At 36.6% G+C, this 16,304-nt stretch overlaps 1 protein-coding gene across 1 annotated transcript in view; it reads right to left on the minus strand.

The window, feature by feature from the left end:
* Positions 1-14,963, minus strand: part of LOC131858828 (pentatricopeptide repeat-containing protein CRR2, chloroplastic-like) — a 24,404-nt gene extending 9,441 nt beyond the window's left edge. The window contains exon 1 of the mRNA XM_059212281.1: positions 14,556-14,963. Coding sequence (XP_059068264.1) covers positions 14,556-14,963 — 408 coding nt within the window. The remainder of the gene's footprint in view (positions 1-14,555) is intronic.
* Positions 14,964-16,304: the final 1,341 nt, after the last annotated feature.

The raw sequence follows: 16,304 nt of genomic DNA on the forward strand, positions 1-16,304 counted from the left end.
AAGGTGAAACCAGTAAGACCTCTTATGAATTATGGTTTCGACATACACCTACTGTTAAATATTCTAAAAATTTTGGAAGTAAATGTTATATCAAAAGGGATGATTCAATTGGGAAGTTTGATCCTAGATGTGATGAAGGGATATTTCTTGGTTATTCAATTCAAAGTTATAACCAAAGATTGTAGAAAATTGTGGAGAGTGTTAATGTGAAAGTGGATGAGCAATACATAAATCAATCTATATCATATGGCATGGAACCAATAGTGGAAATTATCATAACTCAACCGACAATGCCTCAACTGGTACAGGAAACTGAGATAGTTATACTAGTACAATCAAAAAATTCAACTGTGACTGATGATCTGTAGCATCCTAAAATTGCGACACTTGCAATTTTGACTACATTTGGGTCTTCACGATGGCGACGCAACACTGAACCTGAATGGAGACCCCAAAACTTGTTTATGACATCAAAAACTACATTTTTTAGCACCCTGGCCTGATCCTCCTTGCACCCTACTGTCCCTAGAGGTGGGACCATGGCACCCAGTGCCCTGGTCCCTGGCCCTATTTTGGGCCCGGTCTCTTATGGGGCTTTGGGTCTTTAAGTTTGCAAATTGGAAAATAAGGTTGCTATGTCGGCCCAAGGTCAGAAAAATCAGTCTATCAACCCTAATTGACAAGTATATAAACTACATTTCCCCTCTCAGAAAGGGTAGATAAAAAAAAAGGAAGGACATATGTGTACAAGATGCGGAAACGATATTCAAACATTCAAGCATTCAAGCATTCCTTCAAGCAATTGATCATTCTAAGTCTCCATTCAAGGCTAAGTGTTGCATTCAAGACAAGGATTCAACCATTGAAGAGGAGATCACTTACAACATACAACATACAACAACATTTACACCTTCACATGTAAGAATACAAACATTCTTACAACAAGGTATCAGTACTTTATTACATTACAAACATTTACATTTACAGCATTCTCATTTCTTGGTTAATTCCAAAACTGAGGTTTGACCTAAAGGTAAACCCCTAATCCCTAACCCCCCAATCATCCTCTCTTTTTTGTGTGTAGGTTGCAGGTACGCGGCTATAATTGAAGATCTGGAATCCATGTGCAGAGACGAACAGATCCCCCTTCGTTTCATGGATTTTTCGGAGGACCGTGTGCACGCCGAGCACCATCGTCCCATCAACTTTCATTCAAATTTTTAGGACGGCATCATCTCAACATTTTACTGCTAATTCCAGGTCCGTAGCTTCATCCTATCTTCCTATCTCTGTTTATAAGTGAATCTTTCTCACTTTACATGCATTCCTAGCTCAATCCTTCTATCTACATTCTTTACAAAAGAGGGTAGCATTGCTGTCACAACCCTTGAAACTCATTTAGAATCCAATCTTGCATTGTGTGGGATTGGATCTTGTGGGTTTCAACCCCTCTTTTGAATGTAAAGTCTCCCCTATGTGAAAACCGTCAACCCTAGTGACTTCCTTTCTCTCTCCTTGGAGTGGTGGGGGGAACAACTAGGGTTCGATCACGCTTTTTCTGCTTTACATGATCAGAGCAGTGAACCTGAAGTTCAGAAGACACCAGGGTATGTAAGATTAAATCATTCTGAAGATCAAATCATTGGAGATAGGAACAAGGGAGTTATGACAAGAAGAAGACTGGCAAATAAAGAGGTATGTCTTATTTCTCAAATTAATCTGACATTTGTTATTGAAACTTGTAAAGATAAACATTGGTTAAAGGCTATGGAAAATGAATTAGATCAGATAGAGAAGAATAAGACTTGGAATTTAGTTCCCCGGCCTAAAATAAGAATGTTATTGGAACTAAATGGGTTTTTAGGAATAAACTGAATGAGGATTGTTAAGTTGTAAGAAACAAGGCTAGATTGGTTTCTAAAGGATATTCTCAAATGGAAGGAATTGATTATGGTGAGACATTTGCACCTGTAGCTAGAATTGAAGCTGTTAGACTATTTCTTGCTTATGCAGCTTATAAGAACTATAAGGTCTATCAAATGGATGTTAAATGTGCATTTTTGAATGGTGAACTTGAGGAAGAAGTATACATTGAACAACATGATGGATTTTCACTGACAGATGATAAAGATATGGTTTACAGATTGAGGAAAACTTTATATGGATTGAAACAAGCTCCTAGAGCTTGGTATGCAAGGTTGGATAAATATCTTTTGAAGCTTGGTTTTACTAAAGGCAGTGTTGATAGTAATTTATATTATAATATCACTGATGATGATATTTTGATTATTGAAGTATTTGTTGATCAAATCATTTTTGGAGGAGAAGATAAATTGTGCATGGAATTTTCTAATAATATGAAGAATCAATTTGAAATGTCCATGATTGGTCAGATGAGATTTTTCTTAGGATTGCAGATTACTCAAACTGACAAAGGCATTTTTATCTGTCAAACTAAGTATCTAAGGGAATTATTGAAGAAGTTTGGTATGGATAATTCCAAACCCGTAAGTACTCCTATGGTGACAAGTGAGAAGTTATCTATCAAAGATATATCTACACTAGTAAATCCAACAAGGTATAAGTCTATGATTGGTGGCTTGTTATATCTAACTCAGACTAGATTGGATATTATGAATGCAGTCAGTATTGTTTCAAGATATCAAAGTAATCCTAAACAAAATTATGAATGTGCAGTAAAGAGAATATTTCGGTATTTGCAAGGAACAACAGAATATGGTTTATGGTATTCTAGAGATAATGACTTCACTTTATGTGCATATACTGATTTAGATTGGGCAGGAGACACTGATGACAAGAAGAGAACTTCTGGTGGAGATTTCTTTCTTGGAAAGAAACTGGTTTCATGGATAAAAAAAAAATAGTCATGCATTTCTTTAGCTACCGCAGAAGCTGAGTATGTTGCAGCAGCAACTAATTGCACTCAAGTCTTGTGGATGAAGCAAATGTTGAAGGATATCAAGGTAAATTGTAGTGAACCAGTAGTTATCTACTATGATAACTCTGTAGCTATTGGCATGTCTAAGAATCCGGTATTTCACTCTAAGACTAAGCATATATCAATAAAGTATAACTTTTTGAAGGACAAGGTAGAATAAAAGGAAGTCAAATTGGTTTATGTGAACACCAAAGAGAAGATTGTAGATATATTCACTAAACCGTTGTCTAAGGAATCATTTGAGTATTCGAGAGACAGGTTAGGGGTTCTACCCCTCCGATAGAGACTTGATTGATGCAGTTTGTCATCAGTCTGACATGTATTATCAGAGATATTATTCATTCCAGCACTGATGAGTGGTGCTACTACTCAGGGGGAGTAGTCAGCTTTGAGATTCAGAGGTTTATATTCTTGCTTTGATATTTTTGTTAGATTTCTAGCTTGATGTCAAAGGGGGAGAGATAGTGATTGGAAAAATAAATTCAGAACTTTATAGAGATATTATTCGCAGGGGAAGAGTTATTGATATTCAGCAGATTGTTGGTTGTTTTCCATAGGGAGAGATTTGTTTGGCATTTTTTGGTACTTAGATGTTTTTCACATATAGTGTTGCCATCAATGCCGAAGGGGGAGATTGTTGGCATTATGGATGAATTGATTATGTGTTGCATTGATGTTTTTTCATTGATGTCAACACTATCTATTATGGTTTTGGCTATCGGCAGACAGGTTTTGGTTACCAGTAGAAGATGTTGTGTTATCGGCAAAAAGGACTATTTGTTGAACACTTTCGACATGTTTGGATCAATGGAGTATGTTTGATTTTATGTGTTACATGCTTCTAGAGCATGTTTTGGTCAGTTGGTATTGACTTGGTAATCAAATGCTATCACACACTCTTGTAAACCCTTACCGACATGGGTTTAAGCCTTAACCGACAAAGCTTTCATTGAGAAATCTATACAGAATGCATAAGTGGTGTTGGTGTGGCTTCTATATGGATTTCAGGATGCTAAATATGCTCTTTGATCATGCCTCAACTAATTGAAGACATTTCTTTGGTGTGGTGGACCCAGATTAGGTACAGTGCCTATCTAGGTTATGGACCGGTATCATGTTAACATGTTCTCTACACATTACTAGGAAGATTTATGGATTGGATATTGTTGTTTTGGTATTAATATGACATGGCATATAATTGTAATATGGATGTATGTAATGATCTTATTGTAATATCTTTTAGGTGTCCGGCCTAATTGGTTTAGGCCTTAGGATTGGTATAAATTGATGTAAGATCTCATTGTAGTTCATCGCATGGTAAGGTATGGTATGTGAATGGAAATGTAATATCATATGCGAAGGAGAATTGATCGATCATAGGTGATCGAATTGGGATTAAGGAAGAGGTCAAAGGCCTCTGGTATTGAGCTTAACCGGGATTGTAATCAGGCATGGTAGATGCTATCTCTAGCAGTTCATTATTCTGGATTGTTGTCCATTTATATTGAGGTGGTTATAACCTCTCTGTAGTCAGTGATACTCTTTTGTAATGAGCAGTACGCTCTAGGCAGTGTGCCTTCCTGCATGTGCATGCCCCTCACTATATCACATACTTTCTACAAAAGTATCATCTGCCTGTGGGTAGGCTTCCCACTGCAGTTTTTCCCTTTCCGAGTTTTCCACATACAAATCATGGTATTATATGGTATGGTTGCATTGCATTGATTATATGTTTTATTGCTTACTGGTATCTGTTTCTGCTATTCCGGTACTTAATTTTTATGTGATCCGGTTAAAGGTTATTAAGTGGTTTGGTTGATATAATCTGTTAACAACTGATTCACCCCCACCCCCCCTCTCAGTTGTTCACCGATTATCCTAACAGTCTATTTTAGTTGAGCTACTTGTTCTCACTTAACTAATTATAGGATGATCAAGCTATGTTCTTGGGTTATGTTATTCTAAATGTCATTATGTATGTGTTCTAGGTTATCAAGAATGTGGGATAAGGCAAACCATTTATTTTTGATAATTTTGTTATGTTCTATCAATGTTTGATAGTTGATCAAGGCAGATCTATCATCATTGATGGTTTTGTTTTGTTGAATTAGTGTTTGATATTTGATCAAGGCAAATTGATTATCATTAATGGTTATGTTCCATCATATCAATATTTGATATTTGATCAAGGCAGACCCAACGCCATTATTAGTTATGTTATGTTCTATCAGTGTTGTTAGGAATTGCATGCAGAATATACCAATTATATGTAGATAAATATTAAATAGAGGAATGGAAACACATAAATAATAACAACAAAGAGAAAATATTTAATGTGGTTCACCCAAAATTGGGCTACATCCACCAAACAAAGAGTCCAATATTATTATACAGTAAATCAAACCGATTACAATCAACAATCCTTTGCAACTCAATACCGCTGCAAAATGCTACAAAAATTATCTACAAAAAACCCTAACCCTTAGCCTTTTTATCAAGACTTATGTCAGTTACAAAATTAGGGTTACATAAAGTCAGCCAATAGAAAAATAACACCCACTGCCTTTATTAAAATTTAAAATAAGTGTTTAGGTAGTGAATTATTATGCTAAAAAGAAAAATGCATTCAACATATAATTATATTATTTGATCTAATCAATGATTCAGTTATGAAAGTAATTTAAATTTCTAATCTTTTTATTTTAAATTTTTACACTAAATTAGAAGAGATTGGAATAAGGAATATAGATAGTAAATGAGTTCTCTAACAAGAAATACGCTAGAAAAATGCAAACATTTTAAAAACTTTTGTTAGCTAATAGGTTGTTTAGTGTGGGCATTGCCCACCCAAATCAAGTATTTCTCACATTGAAAAGAAATTTCAATTAGTATCTTGTAAAAGAAAAGAATTTTTTATTAGTTTCTCACTTTCTCACAATTGAAAAAAATCCATCTCCATTCTATTTTTTGGCATAGAAAAAAAGTAACACTACTCTATAAGAAAAACAAAAACATAAAAATAATTAAATATTCCCAAAAACAAAAATAAACATTTCATGTTTATTTTGTTGTTAATGCTTATAGAAAAAATTAGCATCCCATTTATGCTTGAAATGATTTTAGTACATTTTGTTTTTCTAATAGATAAACATGCAATGCCACTCTAAAAGAAAAAAAGAGAACATATGCTACTCTGAAAGGAAGAAAGAAAGAGAATATAAAAAAATTAAATATTCCCAGAAACAAAAATAAAGATAACATTTTTAGTCCATTTTTCAAGCTTGCAAAAATATTCAGCATTCCATTTAGTTTTGAAATGATAATATTTTTTCTTTTTAAGTGACCAAATTTGACATTTGGAAAACCTTAAGAAATGTATTATTATATTTTTACATTTAAAGAATAATTTATTTTTTTATAGATAAATCAGAGGGATTTTTTAGCTTGGCCTACACTAGGAGAGACTACAGGGGGGACCTCTGAACCCCAAACCCAACACTCCTCCTTCTTCACCATTGCTCACCCTTCTCTCTCCACCTCTCCTTCTCTCCTTACTATTTACTTCATCCACCCTCTTCTCTCCCTACTTCTGCCTCTCCTCTTCTTCATCCCTCCCATTATCCTCATGTCACCTCCTTCCCCCTCTTCTTTCCTCCTCCTTCCTCCTTTCTTCTCCTATATTTCCATCAAACTCTTCCTTCCATTGTCATACTCTCCTACCTCCTAGACTCCCACTTCTTTGCCTACCTCCACCCTACATCTATTACCATCTTCTACCTCCTCCTATCTCCAAATGCCACCCTCCTATCTCTTACACCTAGCGCCTACTTGTCTCCCCTCCTTCCCTTGCACCTCACTTCGACATGGCATCCATCACCTCACTCGCACCATCTACGTCGGCCACCACCATCACTCCACACCTCTATGACCACCTCATAGCTTCTCCTTGCTAGCACCTATGTCATGCCTTGATTCTACTAGCATCCTTCTACTCTTGTGCATACCATATCCACTCCTCTAATGTACAAGGACAACAATCATATGTCTGCAACACACGTCAATGGCCCAATCCTCCATCCTCCTTGTATGAAGCCTTTGTGCCTACCACCCACTAGTGAACTTGTTCACACATAAGCCTTTGTCCACCGTGCAGGCTTGGGTGAGTCTCAAACTTGAGACATCCGTGAAGTCATGGAATCACAACAACCGTTGTGCTACAGGAACGTCCCACATTAAAAAATTAAATTACTTCTCATTATTTAACACTTATTATTTAATTATTTTGATTTATGAGATATTAGACAATAATAACATATTATTATATTAAAATATAATTCATATTATTTTAAATATATTAATATTATTATTAATAAGAAATGCTAAAGTTCTAAACTTATTAAATTTAATTACTGAATACTTATTAAATTAATATTAGTGATTAATAATAAGTTTAGTAGAAATTAAATGAACTACATATATTAATAAAATTAATATAGGAGCTTTCATTCATTAAAAGAATCTTAAGAAATGTGCTAAATCCAAGTACATTGAGTACAATAAAACCCCCTTTAGTTGCGTGGTAGGCTGGAAGATCGGCTACTGGTTATCCCATAATCTGAACACAGTTTACGTGTGGGATTGAATTTCTTTTAATATCTTTATCTCGTGGATAGGAATACACAACCGAAACTTAAGGGTATAAACTTACTTTCCCTATCAATATTGAATTGATAAATCAATTAAAGGTTCCTGAAAGAATGAAATCAATCCATATCTTTCATTGAATTGAGCCATTATTCTCTTTCTTCCAATGCAGGGGACTTCTGGCCTCCTTAAGATCAAACAAATGCTTTGTTTCTGCATTTCCCTCTATTTATTTCCTTTCCCTAGGCGGTACGGGAAGTAAAGCATAGCATCTTCCTTTCTCAATCCTTTATACATCTCATTTAGTTGACTGGGGTGGAAAGGCTTCCCGACACTTTATTTCCCTAAAAGTTTGCCTATGCATCGAAGCTACCATGGGGATGGAAGGCTTGCTATGCATAGGGAAAGGCGAGAATAGAACTAACAAACCATTTTTGGTGTTGCTCCATCGGCCCGAAGTGAAGGGCAGGACCTCCCTATAGATTGATAATGAATTTCCTACTATATAGATATATCTCTTGGGTCCCATAGAATTTGAAGGGCCATCCATACCACTCCTCTATTTATTTTATTCGTTTGATTTCATCTCGGAGTAATTGAAAGCCCCCCACAGTTTCAGAGACTGCCCATTAGGCAGACTGCCTCATTCCTTAGGCTCAACCGAGGTGTTCTAGCAGTTTATCGCCTAATGAGGCAGGAGCTAACCGAAGGTGGGAGGATGGAGCTTGTGGGAATCCTAGATTAGTAGGATCCTTGGCACAGGGCAGATAACAACTATCTCTTGGTCTTAGGGCCATCAATAAATTAAACTTCTCTATTGCTACCGGCCCCTATTTAAAGTTCATCCACCCACCCACAACTAATTGCTCATCCACACACCCCCAATTATAGGGCATGTTACTTATAGAATATTGTCGTCACTCTATATTGAGTACAATAAAACCCCCTTTAGTTGCGTGGTAAAATATTGAGTACATTTCTTAAGATTCTTTTAATGAATGAAAGCTCCTATATTAATTTTATTAATATATGTAGTTCATTTAATTTCTACTAAAAATATTATTATAATAAAAATAGTCGTGAATAGAATTGAGATATGAACCATGAATCAGAGGAATTGAGGTAGATCTAGCAAAGGTCAAAGCGATCATTGATATGCAACCTCCATCAACACTCAAGCTAGATCGGTTACAAACAAATTGGTTCAAGTATGACCGTTGGATTATATAATAATCACTACAAATCATTCAAGATATTCTTGACCGCTCCTTGATCACTGCTTCATTGAACACTGTAACTCATCACACAGTTTACATTACATGCAATGAACTTGCTCATTCCCAAGACAAAAACCGTTATCTCTATGCACCAAAAGCCATTTGAAACTCTTCTCATACAACATGCATACATGTCATAATCATTACTGCTCATCATTGGATCATAAACCAATACAACCGATTCACCAAACTCCATCAGTTAAGGTTTATCATATCAACAAGTAGGGTTTACTGGTTGTTCTCACTTCTTCTCTAGTAATATCAGTTTCCTTCACAAGCTCACATACCGGTTGCAAAACAACATTATGACAACATCATTACTGGTTATAATTGACATCACTGACAACATAACATTTCATTAATGCAATCTTCATGCAATGCCAACATGTGACTTGTGGATCATTGGAGGCATTGCTTTGAGTCTTGGTTGGTATTCCTAGAAGTCTATGCATTGTTTTATGATTTGGAGATTGTTCTTAGTGATTTGAGTCGACATGTTACCATTGCATGTTTCATGAACCGGTTGGTCTTTGGGCCGACTTGATTAAGATGTAATTATTTGTAAGCGGTATATATATGGAGGTTTGCGAATCATTTGAAGACAACAAAGAAGTTAGAAGATTGAAGACAAAGCTTTGAGATTGAATAAAGATGTAGAACCGACAAGATTTTGATCTGGTAGGACTGAAGCCGAAAGGCTGAGGTCCAAATTAGGATAGAACCGACAGTCTGTTATCAGAAGCCGATTTGATATGAGGATGATCTGCGAATCTTGTAATTGCATAGTAAGCATTGTTTGTATCCTGGACTGCGATCCAACATGTGGCATGTATCACTCTTCAAATTGTTATAAGATTCATATTCATATTGTGTAACGGTTATGTGTTCTATGTTGTTACTGGTTGTTCTTTCTACAGTTTCTGGCATCTTGCTACCGATTACCGATATGTTGTGCATGATTTATGTGTTTAGATTCAAGGTTGGGTTGTCCTTCATTGGATCTCCCTGCCTTGACTGCGTCAAATGGTATTAGAGCTAGATTGTGAACCTGTTGTTGGAGAGAGTGTTGTTTGTGCACCGGTTGGTTGGAGAGAAGATTGAGGCAACATGTGGACTTGTTCAGATCGCTGAACATGAGGTAGAGCAAGGTTTGAAGGTAAACCATCGATCCTAGAGCTTGATCTTGAGGCAGTTAGTGGGTGGAGACTTGAACAGATCATCGATTGAGGGTGGCTGCAGTTTGGATCATTAGATCATCATAGAGAGGCAACCGGAAGATGTGGTTAGATCACCGAATCCCCTGAGGTAGTTGCAAGTACCTAATGACCGATCGTCGAACTAGAGAAAGTGATGGCACTCACTTTTAAATTAACCTCGAGAGTCTGATCCAAGAGCACTAGTCTTGTTCTTACCGGTTGGGCAGTTTTCAATGGCATTGCTTGAGAGCATGGCATTTCTTCATGTTTGAGTGTTTAGCATTGCGCTTTTGGGTTTATTCCCTTGTGTTCTTGGTCATTGTTGTGTTCGCATTTCATAGCATTTGGCTTTGTTTCCGACAAGATGTGGATTTTGGTATTGTCCCGGTTGAGGTGTCCTTACCGGTTAGCTTGGTTGTATGTTGAGCGAAGATGATTTCGGGTTGCGATTGATCTTTATGACTTGTGGATCATTGGAGGTTTTTCTTTGGGTCTTGGCCAGTATTCTTGGATGTCTGTGCATCATTTTATGATTTGGAGATTGTTCTTAGTGATTTGAGCCAACATGTTACTGTTGCACATTTCATGAACTGATTGATCTTTGGGTGGAGTTGATTAAGTTGTAATTATTTGTGGGAAGTATATATATGGAGGTTTGCGAATCATTTGAAGACAACATAGAAGTTAGAAGACTGAAGACAGAGCTTTGAGATTGAGTAAAGATGTAGAACCAGTGAGATTCTGATCCGGTAGGACTGAAGATGGAAGGCTAAGGTTCAGATTAGGATAGAACCGACAGTTTGTTACCAAAAGTCGATTTGATATGAGGATGATATGTGGATCTTGTAATTGCATAGTAAGCATTGTTTGTATCCTGGACTGCAATCTAGCATGTGGCATGTATCATTCTTCAAACTATTATAAGAATCATTCATATTGTGTACCGGTTATGTATTCTGTGTTGTTACCGATTTTTCTTTCTACTGTTTCTGGCATCTTGCTACCGGTTACCGGTATGTTGTGCATGATTTATGTGTTTAGCTACAAGGTTGGGCTATCCTTCATTGGATCTCCCTGCCTTGACTGCATCACTAATCTATATCCCCCTCTCCCTTTGTTGATACTTCCCAAGATCTCCCCCTTTCTTCCCCCCTCTCTCTCTCAAGTCTCTCTTTGTCTCTCCTACTTTCCCTCTCTCCCTCCCCACTCTCTCTCTCTCTCTCTCTATATATATATATATATATATTGTTAGGATAACCGATGGACAATTGAGGTGGGGGTGAATCAGTTGTCAACATATTATGAAACTTTAAGTACGCAAAACCTTTTATCGAAATGCATAAACCAAATACTAGAATAGCAGATATATCAATTAAGCACAAACACAAATAATAAACTATAGTACATGCATCCACAACACATAACACCAAGATTTGTACATGGAAAATCCAGTAAAGGCAAAAGCCACGGTGGGAAGTCTAGCCACAGACAGATGATACTTCTGTAGTAAGTATCTGAATATAATAAGGGGTCTGCGCATGTAGGAAGACACACTGCCTAGAGCGCACTACTCATCACAAAGGAGTCTCACTGACTACAACCCGGAAATAAGAGTGAACTGCAAGAATAACATCTCTTATGCCTGAGTACAGTTCTGGTTAAGATCAATACTGGAGGCCTTAAACCTCTTATACAAACCCAATTCGATTGCCTACAATCAACCAAAACCTCTACATATGATTACAACTTTATTCACACATAGATAATCCCATAACCCATGATCTATAAAGAGATCTTACATCATATATATATGAACCCGAGACCTAAACAATTAGGTCATCAACTTAAAAGATAATACAATAAATCCATTATATTAAGTTGCAAACATATGATAACCCAAGTCGGCCTGAGACCAAAACAACATAAACCAGTCAATAAATCCAACCAGTAACGCATCAGGAGAATACACCAACATGTTACATAAACCGATCCATAACCTTACAAAATAACACCGGACCTAAAATAGGTCACCGTAAGACAAATGCAACACCACCGATCAATTGGAACACGAACATGATAACCATCAACATCCTGAAAACCTTCTAGAAGCCCCACCAACACCACTTATCAAATCCATCAAAAGATCTTCAATAAAGCTATGCTAGTAAGAACCTTACTAGTAACCAAAAGGCTTACTAGAACATATGATAGCTTCTTGATCATCAAATCACGCACCAACTGAATAAGATACGCATCTGAATGACATGAATAACCAATCCAAACCATTACCAATAACAAAAATATACTGGAGATAAATCTCTTGATCATCATCAAAGTCCAACCTTTCTACTAGAACTCGATAGACAACCAAGAAGCTAGTGTTGACATCAATGATAAACATCAATGCAACACAATCAATTCCTCTAAATTGCCAATAATCTCCCCCTTTGGCATTGATGGAAACATTAGATGTAAAAAACATCCAAGTGCCAAGAAATGCCAAACAAATCTCCCCCAATGGAAGACATCCAACAAATGATATAATAATGAAATTCTGAACCAATCAACCAAACCAAAGACCTGAATCAAACTCCCCCTTTGACTGATATCTTTGTTAAGCTTTGTTATTCTAACAAATGAGTGATGAAGAAATACTTAACTATAGGTGTATGACCAAACCATAACTCATAAGGTGTCTTACCGGTGTCTCCTTTGATATGAACTTTGTTGAATGTGTATATTGTTGTGCTCATAGCTTCTCTCCAATAGATATGAGACAAATTAGCTTCCATCATCATAGTTCTAGCTACATCCAAAATAGTTATGTTCTTTCTTTCCACAACACCATTCTGTTGAGGTGTTTGAGGTGTAGACAACTGTCTCCTAATGCCATGCTTCTCACAATAACTGTTAAATTCACTAGATGTGAATTCACCACCCTGGTCAGATCTTAAGCATTTGATCTTCAACCCTATCTCTATCTCAACCATAGATTTAAAGATCTTGAACTTTTCAAAGGCTTCATATTTCTCTCTTAGAAAAGTAACCCACATCATTCTAGAATAGTCATCAATGATTACCATGAAATATCTATCACCCTGAAAGCTTCTTATTCTAGTAGGAGCACACAAATTAGTATGAATAATATTAATAATATTATTAGATTTGTCTTGTATACTCTTAAAGGAAGTTCTGACTTGCTTACCCATTTGACATTCCTTACATACCAGATTATAGGGCTTCACAATCTTAGGTATATCTCTATCTACTTTAGTTGAACTGATCTTTACAATGCAATCAAAATTTACATGACACAACCTCTTATGTCATAGCCAACTCTCATCAATATGTGCAATCAAACATGTCTTCTCACCAGAGTTCAAATGAAAGATGTTACCTTTAGTCTGAGTACCGGTTGCAATCTCTAATCTAGATCTGTTGATGATTTTACATTTTCCATCCTTGAACTGTAATTGAAATCCCTTATCCACCAATTGTCCTAAACTCAAAAGATTATGCCTTAAACCTTCTACATAATAGACATTATCAATGTTATGCTTACCATCCAAAGATATAATTCCTCTTGCTTTGATCATGCATGCTTTGTCATCTCCAAATCTAATCATACGACCATCAAATTCTTGCAAAGATAGAAACTTCCTTTTATCTCCAGTCATATGATGTGAATATCCACTGTCTATCACGCATTCATCCTTGTCCTCAACTTTAGTAGCAAGGGCCTTCTCTTCAATATGAATGACAAGTTCTGAAGCATCTTCCTTGATAGCCAAGAATACCCATTCCTTTCCATTTCAAGATCCACTAGCTGAATCTTTTGTCGGTTCATCATTGGAATCGTCAGTCACACCATCCTCATCCACATAGTAGTATGATTTGTCTCTCTTCCCTTGCGGAGGGCCGGGCCACTTCAGTTGGAAGTGAGCAAGGAGGATCAAAAATGATCTATGGCTGGGTGGATAAGTGCCCTGGTGATATCTTTTTCCCTTCTCTGTGATTCTGAAAGAATTTTAAAGGATGAACAGGACTACCAGATGCTAAAAGAAATGTACATTCTAAACCTATCATCTTTTCATTTTTATAGAAATCAGTTGCATTCTTATTTCTGTTTATGTTTCCAATGAACTAATGTGTTTATTTTATTCTACGAAGAGTATTTCCTTTCTGTACTGAAATCTGTTTTTTTCTTTTTAAAATGGCATCCTATAATGGCATCAGCATTTCATGTTCATTTATTTCCATTGTAAAAAAAAAAGTTAGACTAGCCGTTTCTTGTTTTCATGCTAGTTCTGTTCATAAACTAGCCGTTATCTTGTTGAGTTTTTGACTGTTACACTATGCTTCCACATTTTGCATACATGTCTACCAGGGCAGTTGCAACTAGAACATCTGACGAAATTCCTCTATCCTTTATACTTTGATGAATGTCCATGCCCTGTTCCAAAGCTCCCATTTTGGCACAGGCTGGCAGTACGTTGGCAACGTAAACTGATCGGGTTGAAGACCTGTTTGCTGCATATGGTGAAACAGCGTGACTGCCTCTTGAGGATAACCATGTCTTCTGTATGCTGTAATAATCGTATTCCATGAGATGATGTCTCGCTCTTTCATCTGGTCAAAGACTTTTCTGGCATCCACCAAACTTCCACACTTGACATACATGAAAATAAGCTTATTATGAAAAGGTTTGCGTGTAGCAAAGGCGAATCCCCTGTGAACGATGAAAGAGTGAACCTCTTTTCCTTGTGAAAGCGCGTTCTTGAGAATAAATGTCTGCAATAATTGAAGATACGTAGAGCAGTCTTCAGGGGGTTTGGGTGTAGTAAGCAGAGTGTGAGATTGAGATGACAAGTGGATGACAAGTGGCATTCTATTATTGTAATTGGAGCGTGGAGCACTAATTATAAAACACAAAATGTAATGCTCCAATCTTTTGCTCAAGGTGTTGATAGATAAAACAAAGACACAATTTGGTGTTTTCATAACAAAGTGGTATAACGTACCCATGTAGTAGATTGGCATACCTATGGTGTCCCTTATGCAACACATGGTGACACACTTGGAACCTACAACCATGGTGAGATGTTTGACACACATACTAAATCACTATTATGATGACATAATCAAAATTATTAACCCTAAGATAAGTCACGAAGGTTGGCATGGAAGAGACATAAGACCCATAACAATTGGTTTACCTTCTTATCTTCAAAGTTTGGTTTATTGAGAAGAATTAACTATGGGTCAAACTTTGAGACTCAACATGGACTTGGAACCTAGTTCCAACTCCTAAAACCCTTCTAATACACACCCTCTACTACACAAATGGCTAACCTAATTGCAAGAAAATCCCCAACCTCCATTCAAACTTGGGATATGTTTTGAGGACCCTAGGTTCTACCTAAGCCCTAAGACCTATAACAATGATAAAATAATCATTTGTGGGCCTTAGGATCATACACAAATAGGGAACTTATTCCCAAATCCCTAGTTATTTCATCCCACTATGACCCATAGCACAATATAAAACATAGGAAACCTCTCTAGGTGTAAGACCCATATCAGGACTTAGAATCCTAGATTTTGGGTCCCTGTTTCCTTCTAGACCACATGACCCACAAACTAGACCCATAGGGAATGCATGCCTTGTGAAAGTCAAATTCCATACATACTTAGGACACGTTAAACCAAGTTCCAAGTCCTCCTTGACCTCTACAACAAGCCAATCATTTCAATAGTGTGAATCTCAAAGTTAGCCTTGGCCTTAAGACATAGTTTGAAGTCCAATTTTCTCCCCAATGCCCATGACCTACCAACATGCAACCAAACTTCTAGCTACCTAGCCCTTTCTAATGTTTGTAGCTCATCAAACTTAAACATGGACTACAATTGAACAATTAAGCTCAAATATTAGCACGAACCTGGAACCTCTACAAGTTCTAGGCCCTAGTTTTGCCCCAAAACCCAATTTCCAACAAAAATACAATAGAATAGAGATAAAATCTCTATGATAGAGAAAACAAAAAGGCTAATTATTTCATAGGACAAGACAAAATAATTTGTAAATGAAATAGGGGATACATTCATGAGGTATTGAAATTTGACCTAGTCACATGAAAACCTCCTAAAGTACATGAAATTCAAGAAAAAGAAAGATTAGAAACTTTCACTATTTTAGATTAAAAAAATTATAACAAAACTGAAATGAAA

Source organism: Cryptomeria japonica, chromosome 10, assembly GCF_030272615.1.
Source record: "Cryptomeria japonica chromosome 10, Sugi_1.0, whole genome shotgun sequence".
NCBI lineage: Eukaryota > Viridiplantae > Streptophyta > Pinopsida > Cupressales > Cupressaceae > Cryptomeria > Cryptomeria japonica.